Source organism: Phocoena sinus, chromosome 11 (genome assembly GCF_008692025.1).
Source record: "Phocoena sinus isolate mPhoSin1 chromosome 11, mPhoSin1.pri, whole genome shotgun sequence".
NCBI classification, from domain to species: Eukaryota; Metazoa; Chordata; class Mammalia; order Artiodactyla; family Phocoenidae; genus Phocoena; species Phocoena sinus.
Genome location: NC_045773.1, coordinates 11,480,249 through 11,501,134, shown reverse-complemented (window position 1 = coordinate 11,501,134; position 20,886 = coordinate 11,480,249). Strand labels below are relative to the sequence as shown.

At 41.3% G+C, this 20,886-nt stretch overlaps 1 protein-coding gene across 2 annotated transcripts in view; it reads left to right on the top strand.

Annotated features, from left to right (window-relative positions):
* The window catches only part of ITPR1 (inositol 1,4,5-trisphosphate receptor type 1), a 333,789-nt gene that overhangs the window by 114,757 nt on the left and 198,146 nt on the right, over positions 1-20,886 (top strand). For both annotated transcript variants that reach the window (XM_032647530.1, XM_032647529.1), the window contains exons 5-10: positions 3,704-3,819; positions 12,384-12,470; positions 14,469-14,627; positions 16,803-16,901; positions 18,039-18,122; positions 18,220-18,366. In XM_032647530.1, coding sequence (XP_032503421.1) covers positions 3,704-3,819; positions 12,384-12,470; positions 14,469-14,627; positions 16,803-16,901; positions 18,039-18,122; positions 18,220-18,366 — 692 coding nt within the window. The remainder of the gene's footprint in view (positions 1-3,703; positions 3,820-12,383; positions 12,471-14,468; positions 14,628-16,802; positions 16,902-18,038; positions 18,123-18,219; positions 18,367-20,886) is intronic.

Genomic DNA, 20,886 nt, shown 5'->3' with positions numbered 1-20,886 from the left:
GTTGCGGAGCATGGGCTCTAGGCATGCGGGCTTCGGTAGTTGTGGCACGTGGGTTCAGTAGTTGTGGCTCGCGGGCTCTAGAGCGCAGGCTCAGTAGTTGTGGTGCACGGGCTCAGTTGTTCCATGGCATGTGGGATCTTCCCGGACCAGGGCACGAGCCCATGTCCCCTGCATTGGCAGGCAGATTCTTAAGCACTGTGCCACCAGATAATCCCCTCCTGTATTTTCCTAACCAAGCACCACAAGTCCTAAGGTCATGGTTAATGCAGCTGCTAAGCAGTTGAGTGTTCTCCCTTCAACCAGGTTCTGGAATGCTCTTTATTTATTTATTTACTTTTATAAATTTATTTTTTTATTTTATTTTCGGCTGCATTGGGTCTTCGTTGCTGCATGTGGGCTTTCTCTGGTTGCAGCGAGTGGGGGCTACTCTTTGTTGCGGTGTGCAGGCTCTAGGCTTGCAGGCTTCAGTAGTTGTGGCTCACAGCCTCAGTAGTTGTGGCTCGCAGGCTCAGTAGTTGTGGCTCGCAGGCTCAGTAGTTATGGTGCACGGGCTTAGTTACTCCGCGGCATGTGGGATCTTCCCGGACCAGGACTCGAACCCATGTCCCCTGCATTGGCAGGCGGATTCTTAACCGCTGCGCCACCAGGGAAGTCCCTGGAATGCTCTTTAAACCATGGAAGATCAGCTATGGCCTGTTTTCAGCCCACGTGCCCTTTAACACTTAACCCAGCCCCTCCATTCCGCTCACTTCTCCTTTGCTAGCCCAGTGTGGCATCTGCTAAAGCTTAGGAATATTCCAAAGTAATTTTTTGAAAGCTTAGTTTAGTTTATTTTTTTAAAAGCCTTGAAAAATCACTTGTCACCTAAGAGATCTTTGTGGCATTTCTTTGGGGCAAAATCAAAGCACAGTGTGTGTGTGTACATGCACATATATATACACACATACATACTTCCCCCAAATAGGTACAATTCTTCCACCAGATTCCCTATATTTGTGCATTTCTATACTTAGCACAGTATTGGGATCCAGCAGAACTTTAACTTTGTCCTGCTGTGCCATCCAAATAGCAAAGGGCAATGTAGAGCCGCGGAAGTGCAAAATTTCAGAAGGTTACTTTAACATCATATTTGAATTGCTTAATCTAATTTTCACTTTGAATCAGTTGCTAAGCAACTGGGAAGACAGGACAAAATCAGCAAGGCTAATTTGGTTCTGTTACTAGTATGTTAGCATCTCATATTTACATAGACAGTTGGTTGTAAAAATGCTTAATCCAGTACAATGCTGTTTTGCCCAAGAGAAATAGTTGTTGTGGAAGTTAACAGCAGGGCTTTGGTTGGATTGACAGTGCTTCAATTCACACTGTCATCTTAGGTCAATGGAAAGCTATCTGAAATTTGAGCCTGTTTGTAGTCCATTGGTTTGTTAAGTGGGTTATACCCACTGACAATACCATCAACAGTTGTAAAATGGTACCTTCCATTGCTTGTTAATCTCTTGGCGTTATAGATCCAGCCCGATCCTTAAATCAACTTAAGTCAAATTATGGGTGGGATGGGGTGGGATGGTAATGCATACTGGTTAGTCATCATCATATGAATTGTGCTGGAGGGAAAAATAATAGTTTTTCTCAATGTCTTCTGATTGATGAAAATTGAAATTATTAACCTCATTTAATCCATAAAAAGTTGTGTATCAGATACTAATACCAGTGACTTAAGTGTTTTGAATGGTTTTTTGGTATTAGGTCTTGTGATTATCGAGGAAGTCACCCTGGTCCTGCGCAAATGGCACCTTCTGTCTTGTGTCAAAGATAGGACATTTAACACTGGCTGGTAGTCTCATGGTTGTGTGTGATTGTTCTCAGGGTGAATGGAGAGTTCACATATATCAAAGCAGTAGAAAAACTGTCTTTCAGTGACGTCATGAAGTTGCCACTGATACAGTAAATAACAATGACCTGTGAGTTTCATTAGAGGTGAAACTTTTATCTTTTAAACCAGTTTCCTGCCATGTCCTTTGTTCTCTCCAGACCTGGATAGCGTCTTTCATGTGCACTAACAATTACTTTCAGTAGATGGATTATATTCTTGATAAAGATGGATATCAGTGATCTTATATTTGTCTGGTAGCTGCTTGTGACTAGGTAGAAATATTTAGTGAAGAAGGAGGTTATAGAAATGGGAAAGTACCTTTTATTTCTGCAGTTAATTGATTAAAAATTATTTTCTGAACAGTGTCAAGTATTTGTGTGCATTGTACTTAGTAAAAGTTCATTGATTCCAACTGAATTAGAGGAAAGACTTAGTATCTGTGTCCTTGACAGTAAATGAATATTTTTTTACTTTGAGATAGTTACGTGGCTAAGACAAAAACAGTATTTAGCTGTTCAGTGTCCTTTCAGGGAATGTCTCAGTGAACAGATAAGAATAAGTGTACAGTTAGTAGATTAAGTTTTTGATAAAAGCTTGCTCTGATCTACTTTCAGGGTGCAGTTTTTCCAAATCTGGGTGTTCATTCCAAATTTATTAATTTTACTCTACAAATACCATTTGAAAATCCTGTATGTCAAAAGGTAGAATTTTCAGAGAGTGAGTATCAATTCTAGTGTTAGTTTTTTAGAGTGGTTATTTGTAAACTTCTTCCATGGCATATCCCTATCAAAAAAATTTGACAAAAATACCCGTAAACTCTACGTGTGTGTGTGTGTGTGTGTTTAAAAGTTATATACATGTGTCACTGTACTAATAGATTGTATACCTTATAAAAGCAAGCAGGAAAATATATGTTGATGAAAAAGATTAAGGTTAAACAATAATGTGTCCTCTTAATCATGATTAGCATATTATCGTGAATATCTTAAGGCACATGGGTGCTTGAAGGGCAACGTTCATCATTAGAGACAACATTTTAAGTGTTTTTTAAGAGTTTTTAATATCTGGGTGACTTTTTTTTCACATCTGGTTAGATCATCATTATTTTTCCTTTTTCTTTTTTGTGGGGTTTGCATTACTCCTCTCTTCGGTGTTTTGATTTCATTGCAGACATCTTTTGAAGCCACTAGTCCATTTTGTGAGTTAGTTCTACTACATAAAACAATGTAAAAAGTCATGACCCCAGGCATTCCTAAACAGAAGCACATCACCATGCACTGAGAGAGAGGGAGAAGACACAGAATGTCTCTGCAAGTTCATTTATTTTCTTCCTGCTCCCCAGAGAATCATCTGGTGAACAACACTCGAGAGGCCATTGCCTGAGGAGGTGCCTCCAAATAAGCTTCTGTTGTTTTTTTTGAATGTAGTCGAATTGGAGTGAGTTGGATTTATGTCCAGAAATGTTTCTGTGTACTGTTGCATACACTGAGACTACTGCCCTTAAATTTGTCCATCATAAAGGAAAGGCGATAACTCTGGGGCAGCATTGAGAGCTCTGAATTTGGACTCTGAGTCCCAGCTCTGCCCCTAAGTGGCTGTGTGACAATGGACATTTGACTTAACTTTCTAGAAGTTTTGTTTTCCTCATTTCTAACCTCACGTAATGGTGGTGAGAATTAAAGGTCAAAGGAGAGGTTTGTAAAAGGGCCCTGTAACTTACCATTTACACTTTCATGCGTTATAGAAATAAAAGGGGAAAGTTTTTTTCATAGGTTGAGTGTATATACTTCCTCAGTAACAGTTTTTACTTGTTTGTTTCACTTCTAGATTGCCTCTTTAAACTATGTCCCATGAATCGCTACTCCGCCCAGAAGCAGTTCTGGAAAGCTGCTAAGCCAGGAGCCAACAGCACGACAGACGCAGTACTACTCAACAAACTACACGTACGTATTGGGATGGAGCTCCATGGCGAGGTCTCATGAGCGGCCATGTGGGTTGTGTCTGAGTCGAATGGGTCGGGGAAGATGAGTTTTGCAGTCCTCTAGCTCTGGACACCAGCTTTCATACAGTCTTTGATAAAGGGCTAAAAGGGAGCTGACCCTAAGGAAAGGTGGGTCGTAGTCATCCTGAGATGTCTTGAGAGTTTCGTTTTTCTCAGCCATGCCCTTTCTGGGATGGCTTTAGGTACGGTACTGGTTATGAGCACAGGGTCAGGAAGCCAACTGCCTAGATTAGAATGCTAGCTTCACCACTCACTAACTGGACATCTTGGGTGAGTTACTTAGCCATTTTGTGCCTCTGTTACCTCATCTGTAAAATGGGAATGGTAATAATATACACATCAAGAGGTTGTTGTGAGGATTACATGAAACATAAAAAGCACGTGAACAATGCCTGGCTTGTGATAAGTGCTCAGAAAATTTTTAGCTTTTATCATTGTATTTATCTTGTCTATTACTTGGCATATAAAAGAGATGCTCATTCTACTGCTGGTGTGCTCTGGGATCATAAGCAAATTTTTGAGCCTCTCTGAGCCTGTTTTTCCATCTGTCAGACGATGCTATAATTCTTCTAGTGTCGAGATGATATAATTCTTCTGTGAGGCTAATCTGTGTGGAATTTCTTTGAGATGTGGAGAAGACAGACATGACATATATCCAGGGTGGTACTGAAATTGCAGACCGTTCCCCATCCCCCTGTTCTGCTTTATTTTTCTCCACATCACTTATCATGATCTTTCTAATTTACTTATCAGCTCTCTACCCCCACTAGAATGTAAACTACTCAAAGGCAGAAATTTGTGTCAGGTTTGCTCGTTGCTGTATCCCTCTTGCCTACAACATATGGTAGGCGCTCAAATAGTTACTAACTTAATTTTAAAAAAGAGCTCTTTCTTGAGACTCAGTGATGACAGCCGAGGATGTGGGGTATCTGTGAGCACATGGGGCTCACGCTTGCTCTCTTTGTGACTAATAAATGACAAAGTCACAGCCAGCTGCACTGGGTAAGGTAGGGCCCATGGAAGGGACTCCTTTATTCAGCACATACTGTATCAGACAGGGGTGAGGGGCTCCAGGCATGATGAGAAGACCAGGTTCCTAACCTCCATGAGCTGATCCTCCAGTGTGAAGACACACAGGCACTCATGGCCCTTAAAATGAAATGCAGACTTTGTGCCTGCTGGACGCTGCTTTCCCTCTGAGGCTTCTGAACCAGCTAGACTTGCTCTGTGTCCTTTCGTTTTATTTTTTTGAGCACCACAGGCTCCTAACAGTCTCACGACCTTAGCGCTTGCAATTTGTCCTGTTGAGAACAGTCTTCTCCTGACTTTGCCTAAGCTAAGACCTCTGCCTCCTTCATCTCTCAGTTTAAGTCATCACACTGAGGTCTCTCCCCATCTCCTTATCTAAGCCATGTGTTGCGTGCTTTCCTCCGTCATAGCACCCTGTTTATATCTTTCTCTGCACTGATCAAAGTCTGCAGTTATATTTAAAAGTTCCCTTAATTAGCATCTGTCACTCAGTAGAGTGACGACACCACAAGATGAGGAGCAGTGCCTGTCTTGTTCACCGCTGTATCCCCAGTGCATTGTAATAGTGTCTGGCACATAGTAGGTGCTCAAGAAATAGTTCTTGAATGAATGAGTGAGCACTGTGCTAGGTGATGGTGATAAAACTGTGACAGCATCATAACCCTCTGGGAGCTTAATAGCTAATTAAGAGTAAAGAGGTAGTGACATGACTGTAGCAAGTTCTATTATAGGGCAAACCACTGAGGCTGTGGGAGCACCTAGAAGGGGCAGTCAAATCCGCTTTTGAGTATAAGGATGGGTGATATGGTAGTCAGGGAGGGCTTTCTGGAGGAAGAGGAGGTGACAGGTAAGCCTCAGAGTGAGGCATCTGTGGGAGTAAGAGGGTAGGAGAGGAAAAGAAAACAGAAGCAAAGAGATTGCTTTGAAGGCTTCTGGGATTGCATCATTATTTTAATGGTTTTAGGGCAGATATTCTCAACCTCAGCAGACCCATTGCTCCCTCTGGATAGCAAATATTATGTAACTATAAATATAAATAGGAAATAAAATCTGTAAATAATATAATCTCCCAAGATACCAAAGTTTTGAAACTGAATTATAAAGGCAAAATAAAGGGAAAGTAATCAATTTTATAATTGCACAGTCACTCTAGAGGACATAAGGAAATAAATGCTTTTACCTATTTGTATAGACCCTGTGAATGAGGCAGCTGAAGACTGCGGCCGATGTAGGTCTATAGTACTGGTGACCCAAAAAGCATGTTTTCCATAATGTGGTGTTCCAAAATGGTCAGCTGCTCTTGGTAATGTTACTAAGAATGCAAGGTACACGCTTCTCTTTATTAAATAACACTCTCAGTTTTGGAAAAGATGTTAATAATATTATTAATTGAACCGTGCAGATCCATGCTTTGTGTTCATGTGTTAAGTGGAGTTAGGGGTTTGGCTCAGAAATTGCAGCTTTTTAAGCCATGTGACTGTCCACTGGAATACCAAATTGTGTGGGAGGAACGATGCTTCTTCCTTGCACAGGACTGTGCTATACATTTCAGGGCATCCAGCATCCCTGGCTCTTGTCCGTGAAGTATGAGTAGCGATCCCCTCCTTCCCCAATCATTGTGAGGATCCAGGACACCCCCGAAGTCTGTACTGGGAGCATGGGAATCGAGTTAAATGGGTAGGAAAGGTTGCTCAATTCTGCACGTCTCTTGGGAGAGCCATTTAGCACGTAGGCCTGTGGGGTCATCTTGGTGGAAAGAGTGTGGCCTTAGCAGTCCTGCGGCCCCTTTTCTCGGACGAAATTGATTCTGTCCACTGAGGTATTCTTAGTCCGTCTCAAACCCTTTCTTCTCCTAGGCTCTTTACAGCTGTAGTTGTAAATTCAGATTCCTCATGGCCAAGCAGGAAGCCAGTTGGAACCAAGAGGCCTTGGAGGGCTGGGCTGCTAAGGGGCGTGTGCCTGTGTGCGGGTCTGGGGGGCAGCTCCGCTCCCCTGCCATTGCTGCGTGGGAAGATGGGCCAGGAACTGCCACCACATCTTCTGCTTCTTCAAGAGAAGCTAAAATCCGTGCTTTGATGTGTCATCTCTCAATTTTTAAAAAATGTTGGCAGCTACTTCCCTCAAAGTTTAAAACATAACACTCAACACCAGTACAGGAATGGCTCAGCAGGATGGCGTCCTCTGGCCAACTATTCTCAGCCTGTGATACGTGTGTTGTTTCATCAGCAGTTCCTTTTCCCGCCCCTTCCCACAAATGAACCATGAAAAAGCCACAGAGTTGAAAAAGGCGATCCTAAAGGTGACCAAGAACTTTGAACTCCTTACTAAAATAAACAATAAATTCTCTCTTTCATGCTGTTTCTGTTTTAAATAAATTTTAAAAGGAAACCAGCACTGTCTCCTGATTCAGGATCACTGACATGACTTGCAGGTCTTGGCTGTTAACTTTGTGCAGTTCCTGCTTTCCTGCTTGGCTGGACCTTTTTTCCCCCCTCTTGTGTCTGAAAGTCATCCACATGTTCTAGTGCCGTCATTAAAATGTTGTATTTTGGGCAGCCACTTGCCTTTGGGGGCGGACGGCCAGTCTCCAGTGGGTTTTCATTTTTATTTTTGTCAGCTACTGTGGAGCACCCCAATCAAAGGTCAGATTATTTTAAATTAATGCCATTTAAGGAATTAGTGGTCTAGACCAGTTGACTTCCTTTTGACTAGGATAAGCAACATGTCACCAACTCCCTGAAGGACAGTGACATCTAGTGGCTGGTTGCTATGTGTGTCTGTTCCTTCTGAGAGAATAACTGGATTCTAACTCCCCTGGTCGTGATTTCCCAAGACTCTTGGCAGAATGAGGTTCCCCCAGTCTGCAAATCACATAATTTGTTCTACAGCCCTCGACTACCGTTTCCTGACAGCATTTTTACCTGTTACCTTGAAACAGCACCTACATTGTTTTGGTTCTGAGAAATGGTCCATTACCTTAAGCCGTAGCTTCTACAAGCTAGGAGGAACCAGAGGAGTGAGGAGTCTTCATTGTCATCTGAAGCCTGGGTCCTGCCTTGCTTGTTTTCAGAAGACTTAATATTTATGTTAGATACTTCAGAGCTTGTTGACCTTAAATAAAGTTCCCCACTGTTCCAGTGACGTCTCTGTAGTAATTTAATAATGGTTTCTCCATTTCTGAAATAAAATAACAGGTGACTGTGATGGGGTTGACCTTGATGTTGCTTAGGGAGCATCGTAATGTCTGTGGTGATTCATGGTGGTAGAGACCATAGCATAGAGCGTAATTTCTCCCTTAGAAATTCAGAACTGTCCGCAGCCCATTGTGTAAGGGAAAAGAGCAACAGGTACTTAAATTATTGGGGTTTTTAAATATTGAAAAGATAACACATTTAAGATGGCTTTTTAAAAGTCTAGGCTTCTTGCCACAGAGGTACGATGAAGGTGTTTCTGAAGTGAGTATTGTAGGAAGAAGTGAGCTCCAAAGTATACATGAGTAAGAAAAGGAAAAAAAAGAATGATCTCTAAACCTTAATCCTCAAAGATAATCTTGGTGTGTGCCCCAGTCTCCCATCCCCTATTTTATTCCTTTATCTCTATATTTTAAAGTATTAAAGGGGGCATGCCATCTCACTTTCTTCCTTTTTTTTTTTTTTTTTTGGCGGTGCCACGTGGCATGTGAGATCTTAGTTCCCTGGCCAGGGATTGAACCCATGCCCCTTGCACTGGAAGCGTGGGGCCGCCAGGGAAGTCCTTCACTTCTCTTTCTTTCACCTGCTTTTTTCCCCACTTAATGTGTCATGGATAAATAGGTAGCTCTGTATTTTTAATGGCTACTTGATTACTCCATGATCTAGCAGTACTGTTATTTTAGACAGCTAGTCGCTATGGGGGGAGGAGGTATTTAGGATTCTGACAGTTTTTGCCATTCGCCCCAAAAATAAATGATGGTTATGGCCTTGTGCACATGCCAGATTATCTTAGAGAAACTCCTAGAAATGGGATTGCTAAATCAAAGTTATGCGTGTTAACAACTTTTTGGTAGATATTGCTGGATTATTCTTCAGAAAGGTTATACAAATTCAGTGTCTTTTTTTTTTGCGGTACACGGGCCTCTCACTGTTGTGGCCTCTCCCGTTGCGGAGCACAGGCTCCGGACGCGCAGGTTCAGCGGCCATGGCTCACGGGCCCAGCCGCTCCGCGGCATGTGGGATCTTCCTGGACCGGAGCACGAACCCGTGTCCCCTGCATCGGCAGGCGGACTCAACCACTGTGCCACCAGGGAAGCCCCAAATTCGCTGTCTTACAGTGTGGGCTCCTCTTTAGAATATACTTGAGGGATTTAATAGACCAGATTTAATTTTTTCAAGGGTGAAAGTAGCCTTGATCAGTGGGCCCAGGTATTGTCTGTACTGTCCTTCCTTTTTTTTAATTTTATTTTTTAAATTAATTTTTATTGGAGTACAGTTGATTTAAAATGTGTTAGTTTTACTTCCTTTTTTATCAGCCTTTTGAACTAAAAATCATGATGAATTCTTTTTTTCCTGAAAGCCCAATTATATGTCAGTTATATCAGTAAAACTGGGGGAAGGGAACAAATTTGGTTTTGTGGAGGAGTTATCTAAAGACTGATTTGTGAACTCAAATGAACATATATATAGTATTTGTACACTTAGTAAAAGGTGAAGTGAGCGGGAGAGTTTTCTCCTTAAACAAAGAGTGCGTATAGGAAAAGTGAATTCTTAGAATGGTCCGTAAGCTTAATGCGTGGAATGTTTGTTTAGTAGTTATATGTAGGCTTGGTCATCATTAAACCTTTTAATGGAGTTTTTAGATGTGATATTTGATATTCTTAGATATTTATTCTCCAGTTGTGTATTTTCTGTTCTAATTTTATCTTTTGTATGTTTGTACACGAATGACCTTTAATCTTTAGAGCTGCTGGTGTTTAGTCTTAACTGTGAAATATGTGTCTCCTTGGTGACTAATCTGACATTTCCTTTTAGATATGCCAGTGACCACTGGATTACCACTTGTGTACTTAGTCTGAGCGTAGGTAGGAACTTAATATTTTAAATGAATATTTCTTAGATTGAAGCCACTGGAAATTCTTGAGAGTAACAGGAATACCCATGAGAATTTTCCCTCTTAAACAGGAGCCCTTATATCATTTAAGTTCAAGAAACACTACTTTATAATTTTCTCAAGGTGAATCCTTTTGGTGTGGTGTCTCGAGCAGAGAAAATTTGTATTTGCTTGTTGGAAAATGTTTTATTTTACTGAATTCCTTGATTCCCCCCACCTTTGACATTTTTTTGCTTTCTCAACTTTCCTGTCCTTATTAGCTGAGAACTGCTTAGCAGAAAGAATAAGTGGCTCTCTGCGAAGTATAAACCTGCCTTCCAAGTGGATGCAGTCCAGTGTATTTTTTTTTTTAAACTACCTGGAGAACCTGTGGGTACTGTAGAGCTCTTTGGATAGGGTACAGCTCAGGCATGAAAATAGGGAGAATGGAGGTGGGAGGAGGGGAATGGGAAGGTGTTTATGGAGGGGAAGAGAGAGTTGGGGAGAGCCATGCCTAGGGCGGTTTGGATGCCAAGGATTGCCATGGTGTCTGCGCTGGTATTATTTCTGGATGTGTCTTGAACCCAGTGGATATTACCTTTTTGTAACTGAGAATAGCAGACTGGTAACTAATTCCAAAAGAGAAAGAGGGAAGCCTCTGAATAGACCATTGTTTTAAAGGGTTGAGACACATGCTACAAACTTGCAGTCAGCCACACAAACTTAGGCAAATCCTTACCCTCCTATAAATGTGGTTTCTTTTTAGTCTAGGATTGCTTCCTGCAGCTTATTTTTCTCAAAAGATGTTCCTTCCTAAAAATACCTATACTCCAGGTAAAGGTGGAGCGAATGCTGAATTTGAAGGAAACTGAAAGATTCTTCACCCACCCACCTTAGTTCACCTTTTGAAATTTTCATTAGAACGTTTCTTAGTTACAGAAACTTGTGTATAACAATGGTTAAAATTTATTGAATGCCTGTTTTGTGTCTGGTATGCATTTTCTGTAATCTCTATGATTAAGGAGAAAAAAGGCTTGTATTGTCCTCATTTTGTGGATGAGAATGCTGAGTGAGGCTTGGTGAGATTAAACAACCTGGCCAAGATGATAAAGCTGGTCTGTGGTGGAACCATGACCAAGTCCAGAAGGGCTGTGTGGAAATGCGGACGTGTTCCCTGGGAAAGAAGCCCATTAACCCACTGGCATCTGGTAGCATCTTGCCTCAAGGCAAGGGGAGACTCTACGAAGAGAACATTGGAAGCGATTCTGAAGTACATCATTGGTCATCATCATGCTTCTGTCACCCATCAGATTAGATGCCGTATTTCTTCCATTATTTTTCTTTTGTTTTACTTAGTCTGGGTTTGGGAATCAGAGATTGGAACGGCAGTTTAATTGCCTAGGATGAAACTAGTTCCCCTTGAGTGTGGTTATAATATGCTAACAGACTTGCAGAGCTACACAGGTGAACGAAGGAAAAATGACTGTGCGGGTTGGTGGCCTTGGCAAACTGTTATGGGAACCCTCTATTTGGATTTACCGTGTTCCCTGGCCCACCAGAGCTGTGCTAGTAATATCTCCAGCCTCGTTTGTGAATGTGTAAATCTGGAGTTAACCCAGATGTGGGTTTGAGGATTGTCTCTTACTTAATTAATAGATGTGTAATTTAAAAAAAATGACATTATTAAGCAAAATTTCAAATATACACAGTAATAGAGAAAACAGTGCTCCTTTTGTACCCACTCAACTAGCTATGCAGTGTCGACCAAACTTTTTCATCTCTCTGAGTCTGTTTCTTCTTTATTAAATTGAGATAATGATCTTCTCCTCAGGGAACTACTGTGAAAATTAAATAAATTATAATTGGTATGTAACAATAATAACTAACACTCCATGAATGCCACGATGATGAGATACCGTGCTGTGTTATTCCTGTGAGGTGAAGGTACTATTTTTATTTTCATTTTACAAAAGAGGAAACTGAGGCTTGCAAAGATGTTAACTAACACATTCCAGGTCACAAAACCAGTATTTAAATCCTGTTTTATTTTACTCCAAAGCTATTAAGAAGACCTGTACAAATCATAAAAGGGCTATGCAAATTCCCTTCCAACCCTACCCTATTTTCTTTAAAAATACATAAGCTTGTGACTTAATCTCACCCTAACCAGATGTCCATGAATTCCTTAAAAATTGAATACATGTTTGAAAAGCCAAGAAGGCCAGCAAACAAGGCATAGTGGGTTGGTTTCTTGAACCCCTTACTCATTGCACTTAGCCTCAGAGTGTACTTAGGTATTTGCTTATTTTTGTGGTTCTTGTATGAACTGGCTATATTGCTTTTGCCCTGCGGCAGAGAAATCTTTAACCCATTGTTTCCTCTTTGTGACCAATCTTCCTCCTCTATGTACAGCATGCCGCAGACTTGGAAAAGAAGCAGAATGAGACAGAAAACAGGAAGTTGCTGGGGACCGTGATCCAGTATGGCAATGTGATCCAGGTGGGTCAAAGCCGCTGTTCTGTCGTGGAGCTGAAGCTTTACAAAGAGTGAATCGAAAAACAAGCACACGAAACCCGGTTTGGACAGATAGGACTCTGTGGACACAGCCAGTTTATTGCAAAAGGTCTAGCATTTCTTGTGATGTGGGCTGGACTCTTGGGCTTTTAGTTGGTTCTCTCTCAGTGCAAGGGTCCACTTCTCTCCCCTGTACTGTTAATTTAAAATCTGTCCACATTTTTTAGATGGGAGGCTCCCTGTCTGAAGAGGAGCCTGGCTGTTGCGCTTTTGCCTAACTTGCATTGCTTGAAAGTTCTTCATATTTGGTAAAAATTGGTTCAAGAGCTGGTCGCCAGAAGTAAGAAGAGCAATTCTGTACCTTCAGGTAGAATATTTGATGATAGGTCTCATGTCTTACCTCACGGGTTGTGAGGTTTACTTGTTTATATCTGGTACCTTCAAATTTGACAGGATAAAACACAATTTAAGAAACAGCTACAACAGGTTTTGCTAAAAAAAAAAAAAAAAAAATCCACCTAGGTCTATCCTTGCAGAAAACTGTGTGAAGAAGTCCAGTGCCAAATGTGGCTTTTTTTTAACCATTTTTAAAAATTGAAGTATAGTTAACTTACAATGTTGTGTTAGTTTCAGGTATATAGCAAAGTGGTTTAGTTATACATATGTGCATATATCTATTCTTTTCCAGATTTTTTGCATTATAGGTTATTACAAGATATTGAATATAGTTCCCTGTGCTATACCGTAGGTCCTTGTTGTTCATCTATTTTATATATAGAATAGTGTGTATACGTTAATCCCAAACTCCTAATTTGTCTCTCTTTACTAATACTAATATTAACTTTACAAATGACAAAGGAGTTCCTTCCCACTTTTTTTCCTGTTAGATATTGGGCAAGAATTCTTGCCATGCTTCAGCTGGCTCAGTAGCAGAATGGGAATAATAATGGTATGTACGGCCTAGGATGATTGAGAGGTACCTGTCACAGAGTATGCTGTGAATACTTATTACCTAATATTTCTTATTTTCCCAGCCTAGATCTTGAGGATCACCTGTAGGTAATGCCAGGTTATAAGCCAGCTAAGTCCAGCCCTTGGAGAGGTGCATGGAAGATCAGAGGTACTACTCATCAGAGTACCACGGAAGCTTGGGAAGGCATTGCCTTATGTATCATGGCCAGGGGATGTCAGGGACTTACAGATCAGACAAGAAGATTTGTGGGCCTCCTAGGAGTGTTCTAGAAACTGTATCCGTTAACCTGAAAAGGGAGATACTGGCAGTTGGAGGTGGTGTCCCATGCTAGTTTTATCATTTCTCCAGGGATTGGACGGTCTTTCATATTCCCCTCCATCTTCTCTTACAGCCTGTTGAGTTGGGAAGCCTTGGTCAGCTCTTCCTGGTCTAGACTTACTATGAGACGTTTCGCATCTAGATCTTCCATCTTTCCAGCCCCTTCATGTAACCGTTACTCAAGAATTAAGAACAGGGTGCTTAGAAATTCAAGGTGGAAATCCACAGCAGCCATGTTTTTTCCAAGTGAATTGACAGTCCCCTAATGGGGTCACTTATTAAATTGAACTGTCTCTCTTGTTCAAAAGTGCCCTTCCTTAGCTCCACCTTCATGTCAGGGCATATTCAGACTGCAGTTCTTTAGTCCCTTTACCTGGGGTTAGACCCCTTGCCGCTAACCAATGGCAGGGTGATGTTCCTAGCTGATGGTGCACTTGACCTGAGCGACACCTACCTTGTCCAGGGCTGTGTTGGGGGAAAGAAACGTCTTCTCCTCTTCCTTCTCCTTCTGCTCCCTTTGGTCTTCCTTCTTTTCTAATCATTCCCTGCCTTAACCACTTCTGTGGTTCTCTGACTTCACAGGTGGCTCAGTGGTGGGAGGAGTGTTTGATACATATCTTATATGACTGAGAGAGAAATGTAGAGATTCGGAGACGTGCTGACACTCACCTTATTCTCTTGGTGGTTTTCAGCTCTTGCATTTGAAAAGTAATAAATACCTAACAGTGAATAAGAGGCTTCCAGCTCTGCTGGAGAAGAATGCCATGAGAGTAACGTTGGACGAGGCTGGCAACGAAGGGTCCTGGTTTTACATTCAGCCATTCTACAAGCTGCGATCCATCGGAGACAGTGTAAGTGCACATGCCCAGCCCAGGGCGTGCTCCGTGCCAGGCCTCCAACCATAACTGTACACTAGAGTCAACTAAGAGAAATTTAAAGTTGGAGCCAGAGGCTTATCCCGTATGAGGAGAAGGAAGTCGCTATGGAAACCAGTGTTTGGGAAACAGGGAAGTTTGGAGAGCAATGTGACCTAAATACAGTAGCTCTGTTTTTTTCCTACTGGGCTTCTGAAAAAAATCATATGAGCAGCCCATTACTTGAGTAACTTTACCACAAAAGCAGCTATCATGTATGAGTGTCCTGGGGAGTGTCCCTGTCCTTCTAGATCAGTAGTGGAAAAGAAATGCTTGTCTATTGCGGAAATAAAGTTAGGACAGAAGGATGGAAAGGAAGTAGATAGATCAGGGAAGGAGAGTGGATTTTAGGATTATCCTCAGCTGCTCTTTGTTGATAACTCTGCAGGCTCTTCCATTTCAATGACTGTGGTTGGTCCCAAGCTGGCTCCTCTCCTGAGGGGTCATTAAGTTATAAAGCCCCAGAAATCCTTTCCAGGTGACTTAGAACAGTTCTGATACTTATTAGCTACCTTAGTAAGTCATTATGTGGGCATATACTTAACAGTGACTATGTTTAAATACTATCAGCTGTATTTCCAACCTCGTTAAGATTCTGAAATAGTTGTTTTCTACCAAAAAGAAATATGTATTTAAATAGTGTGAAATCTTGTCAAAAAGCTTAACTTGCCTTCACCTGAAACTGGGTTTTCCCATTTTTTAATATTTAAGTATACAAGCTTTGGATGGTTTAAATATGTTTCACTTTATATGTTTGTGTGCATATTAAAGTCTGTACGGTATACGTGAAGCATCTAGTACCTGAGCAGCCCCCTCGCAGCGGGTGTACACTGCATAGTGATCGTCAACTGAGTATAGAAGAATAAGCCCAGTAAAGCTTAGGTTTCACCTAAAGGGTTGGGTTTTTTGACATATTTAACTTGCATATATTTTGAGTTGGAGAAAATTTAGTTGTATGTGTTCCCCAAATGTATCAAACTGAGAATAGGTGTGTTTTACATCTTAGGAAACCATCCTTTCTATTCTTCTTCCTTCCACTCCCATAATAAAAGACAAGGGTGCTTTGCTCTGAACTTCATTTTTGCAAGCCCTGTGCTTTCCTGTCCTTTAAGCTTACCTGTTTAGCTGTGCCTTAGTTGAGAAAGTAAGATGGACTTGAATACTTGTAGAATAGTGTCTTTCAAAGGACAGGTATTCATCGACTCATGGGCCAAGAGATCAATTTAGTAGCTTGGGACTCTCATTTTAGAAAGTGGAATAGAATAGGCAGTATCAAGCTGTGTTAAACATAATGGGGATAAGATTGTTTGGGGGGGGTGACTTTTTTTTTTAGATAAACAGACATCTCTATATCTTTCTATATATACATGCATATATGTATATACACATACATACATATACACTTATAGCCACATGAGTCTGTATGTATGACTGAGTCGTAATAGAAAACGTATTTCTTAATACGACTTTTCAAAAGAGTATAAAAGCCTTTGCTTTAGAAATACAAACTTATAGCTTTATTCTTTCAAAGATAAAGACTTACTTCAGGCAATAATCTGCTTCTACTCCTAAAATTTAGTTAGAGCTTATTTGTACAAGTGCCTTAACTGAAGCAAACGAAGATACGATTTTTTTCTTTCTGCTCTGGACTGACTTGGAGATCGCCTTTGGATAATCATTGACAGCTGTGGGCAAAAATATACCCTTAGGCTTGTGAACATCACCCCTTCCTGGTCAGGGTCAGGCTTTGGGGTTTTAAAATCTTTTTTTAATTTTTAATTTTTTTTGAAATTCCATTCTTTATATATTAAAAATTTTTAATTTTATATTGGAGTATAGTTGATTAACAGTGATGTGTTAGTTACAGGTGTATAGCAAAGTGGTTTAGTTATACCCATACAAGTATCCATTCTTTTCCAAATTCTTTTCCCATTTAGGTAATGATAGAATATTGAGCTGAGTTAATTGTGCATTTGTGCTGTATCATTCTACTTGCTGGAAGCTGGGCCGCCTTCTATGCAGGCTCTTACAGCTCCTGCCAGAGCTAGCCACTGGTCAGTCTGCAGTCCTGACCTGTTTTGTGAAATGCTCTATTGGTCCTTTCCTTTCCAGGTGGTCATAGGTGACAAGGTCGTTCTGAACCCCGTGAATGCTGGCCAGCCCTTACATGCCAGCAGTCATCAGCTGGTGGATAACCCGGGCTGCAACGAGGTAAGGGAAATGAAGTTATGGCTTGTGGGCAGGCGTATGCTGCAGGAGCAAGCCTTCCTGGGGCCAGAGCATGTGTGTGCTCACGGCAACTTGAGTGGTGACTCGGGGCAGTGTACCCATTCTGCAGGGGAACAAACCGAGAGCCAGGCCTGCCGCGTGAGGTTATATAAGCCTGTTCATTGGGTGGGGGCTGATGTCACCTGAGGGCTCAGTTTGCTAAGCTTTGTATCCCTGGGGGATTGTTTTCTAATTTCTTTAACGAGAGAAGGGCCCCCTTTACCAAGTGTTTTTGGCCAGAGGGGTACCCTTTTCTAATTGGTCTCCCTAAAGAGTGTGTCTTTTGCTAATTCATAAGAAGGGGACACTGCCGGCCATCGGCAGCCCTGTGAGAGTGACATCTTACTTTTGGCAGTACATCTACTTAACTTAATTGGCAATTTTAGGACGACACAAGGGCAATAACTTGATGGTGACATAAATGTTTGCCTGATGTTTGTTTGGAGGACACAAGCTCTGGAAACAGACAGATACGGATTCAAATCCTGAATCTGCCCTTCCCTACCTTTGTGACTGTAGGTTCATTAACCAGTCTCCCTGGGCATCAGTTTTCCTACCTCTGAAATGGGCATGATGGTTATTGCTATTTTTTAGGGTGTTGCTGAGGATAAAATATATTAGTGAATGTTAGCCCAGTGCCTGGCATATATTTCGTGTACAAACAATGGCTATATCATTAACATTTTAGGATGTATACGTTGGACTTTTTTTTTTTGCCTTTGTAGCTCATCTCATTTTATACATACTTGTTTTCACTGGGCCTTTACGTTCTGGCTATAGTACAAGAGACTTGGGGGAAAAAAAAGAAGAAGAAGAAGATATCATTCCAGGGGGGCAGGAAGCTTGGTTCTGTTAGCCGGAGTTGCAGCATACATACTGACTGGTACAAATGAACTATTTATTACCGAAGACTTCTGTCAGGCCAATTGAGTCTGCAAGTTCTATGATCTTCATGATGTCAGTCTTTAGGCTTGGAGGGCTGAAGCACAGCCTTGCTTCTTGGGCAGAAATAAGGCATTTGGGCACAGGAAACCACAGTTGTTGAGGGGTATGTGAAATAATAACTAATTTGTTTTCTAGGTCAATTCCGTCAACTGCAATACCAGCTGGAAAATAGTCCTTTTCATGAAATGGAGTGACAACAAAGATGACATATTAAAGGGGGTACGTTTGATACGTTACAGGCTGGGCAGCACTTGGGTCCTCTTTGGTTCTCTTTTTAAATGCGTTTTCCTTCATTCCTCCGTGTGTTGACTTTTAGGGTGACGTGGTGAGGCTGTTCCACGCCGAGCAGGAGAAGTTTCTCACCTGTGACGAGCACAGGAAGAAGCAGCATGTCTTCCTGAGAACTACCGGCCGGCAGTCAGCCACGTCTGCGACTAGTTCAAAAGCCCTGTGGGAGGTGGAGGTAAGGGATGGGGTGGGGCAAGCAGGGAGAAAGGATTCATGGATTTGTAGGAATAAGTCACATCCAGGTACTTAAACCCACCTTGTTCCAAAAACAATGGATGACTTGGGATGACTTAGAGAAACAAACACATCACGCCATATCCGAAGGATGCCAGATGTTCCTGTGGAGGAAAATAATAGCTACCTCGGAAGCCAACTCCCAACTGAAGTTGGAAATTTCTTTCTCTGGATCATCTGATCATCTCTTCCTTCTGTTTTTTTTCTTTCCCTTGCTCAGTTATCTATCACAGCAATATGTAATCAAGTGCCTAACCCATCACAATCTGTAGGTGAGTGCACATTGGTGATAGGATGGAAAGATACTGGATGGTGAAGTATCTACTCCCCCAAAGCACAAAGAGGCACATTCCCTGTCCTCTGGATGTGTAGATGAGGGGGAGGGCAAGGGATTAAGGAAGACTTCCTGAAGGAGGTAGCATCTGAGCTGGTGCTGACGGGATGACCTATATTTCAGAAGGAAGGGATGAATGGAGTAAGTCACTTCCTATAAGATACTAATGTGGAATTGGAAATGTGAGGCAACCTTGGGTTAGAACTCAGTAACCTCATTTGATGAGGAACAGAGGATAGTCACGCGGAATAAGACAGAAACTGTTTTAGGAGACCAGATCCTGAAGGGCAATATATCCAGGCTGTAGGGACTTGGGACTTAATTCATAAACGAAAAAAGTATTAGAAATGTCAGAACCTTACGGAAGTCACCGTGACTGACTTTAGAACCTTAAAAGCAAGTACCATGTCTTCTTCACTCACAAACTGATTGAAATGAATTAAACGTGTCAACCTTTTGGGGAGAGTTTTTGCAGTACGGACTAACTTAACCCAGAAGTCCACTGTAGAACATCTTCTGTATTTTATCGTCTGAGAAGCAACAGCTGTCTAATTTTTACTCCCCCCCAAAACTGTTCCCTGCCAATTTTCCCTCTGAATACTCTAGGGAAACACTGAACATCTTCCTTTTTTTATTTTCTTGAGGATTTTAGAAACTTAAGTGTCCCTTCCAAATAAAAGAAGGAAGGCAACACCATGTGTTTTATATTTTTGGTCATGATTTAGGGTTTTCGTTATTTCTCCCTTCCTGTCCTTTGTGGTGATGTTCTCTTGCATTTTATTCTATATATGCTATAAACTCCATAGTGCATTTTTATTTTTATTTTTGCCTTGTTTAAGGAGTCACTTGCATTTTAAAAACATGGAAAAACGAGAGGACAGGAGTCTTTTACCCACATAGTCATCATCTCCAGCTCTTCATTTTTTGGTGTAGATTTGAGTTTTCATCTGGAATCATTTTCCTTCAGCCTAAAAAACTCCCTTATCATTTCTGTAGTGCAGGTCTGCCACTGGCCAATTCTCTCAGCTCTCATTTGAAGACAAGAAAACAACTTTATATTTGTCCGTGAATATCTTTATTTCACCTTCATTTAAAAAGATCAGCTTATTTTTCGTCTTTGAAAATAACAGCCTCATTGAGATACAATTCATATGTCACACGATTCAGAAATGTACAGTGTGTAGTTCTCAGTGGTTTTTAGTTGACCCAAAAGAATCCCTGAGCCATAGCAGTCCCAGCTCATTTCTCTTCAGATTTGCCCCTCCCCACCTCTGGTAACTGGTCCACTTTCTATCTCTATAGATTTGCCCAGGTTGAACATTTCATATAAATGGTATCCTACAATATGTGGTCCTTTGTACCTGACTTCTCTTACCTAGCATAAAGTTTTCAAAGTTTATCCATGTTGCCATGCGTATCTGTATTTCATTTCTTTTTATTGTCAAATAATGTTCCACTGTATGGATATACCATATTTTATTTACTATTCATGGGCATTTGGATTGTTTCTGCTTTTCGGCTGTTGTGAATAATGCTGCTGTGAACATTCGTGCACAAGTTTCTGTGAGGAGTTTCAGTTCTCTCAGGAGTGGAATTGTGGGTCACATGGTTACTTTGTTTAACCTTTTGAGGAAATGCCAGACTGTCTTGAAGGCACTATTGTATGTCCCCACCTGCAGTGTATTAAAGGTTCTCATTTCTCCATACGGCCTTCATTCATGAAAGATCTTTTTGTTGAGTGTAGAATTTTACATAGACAGTTATTTCTCTTTGTACTTGAAGGCGTTCATCCATTGCTGTCTTGCACGCATTACTTTCTGATGTGAATTCAGTGGTTTTCTTCTCTTTTGTTCCCTGCATATAGTGTCTCTTTTTTTCCCTAGCTACTGTAAAATTTTTTCTTTCTATTTCTGGTTTACGTTCACCTAATTATGATGTGTCTTGATGCATGTGTGAGTGTGTGTATGTGTAGTTATCCTACTTTGAAACCACTGAGTTTCTCAAAATGTGTGGGTATGTATCAAAAGGGGAGAATTTGGCGGTCACTGTTACATACGTCTCTAGCCTCCACCAAGCACATGGACATACTGGGTCATTCGATATTGTCTGACAGGCTGCGTTTTCCTG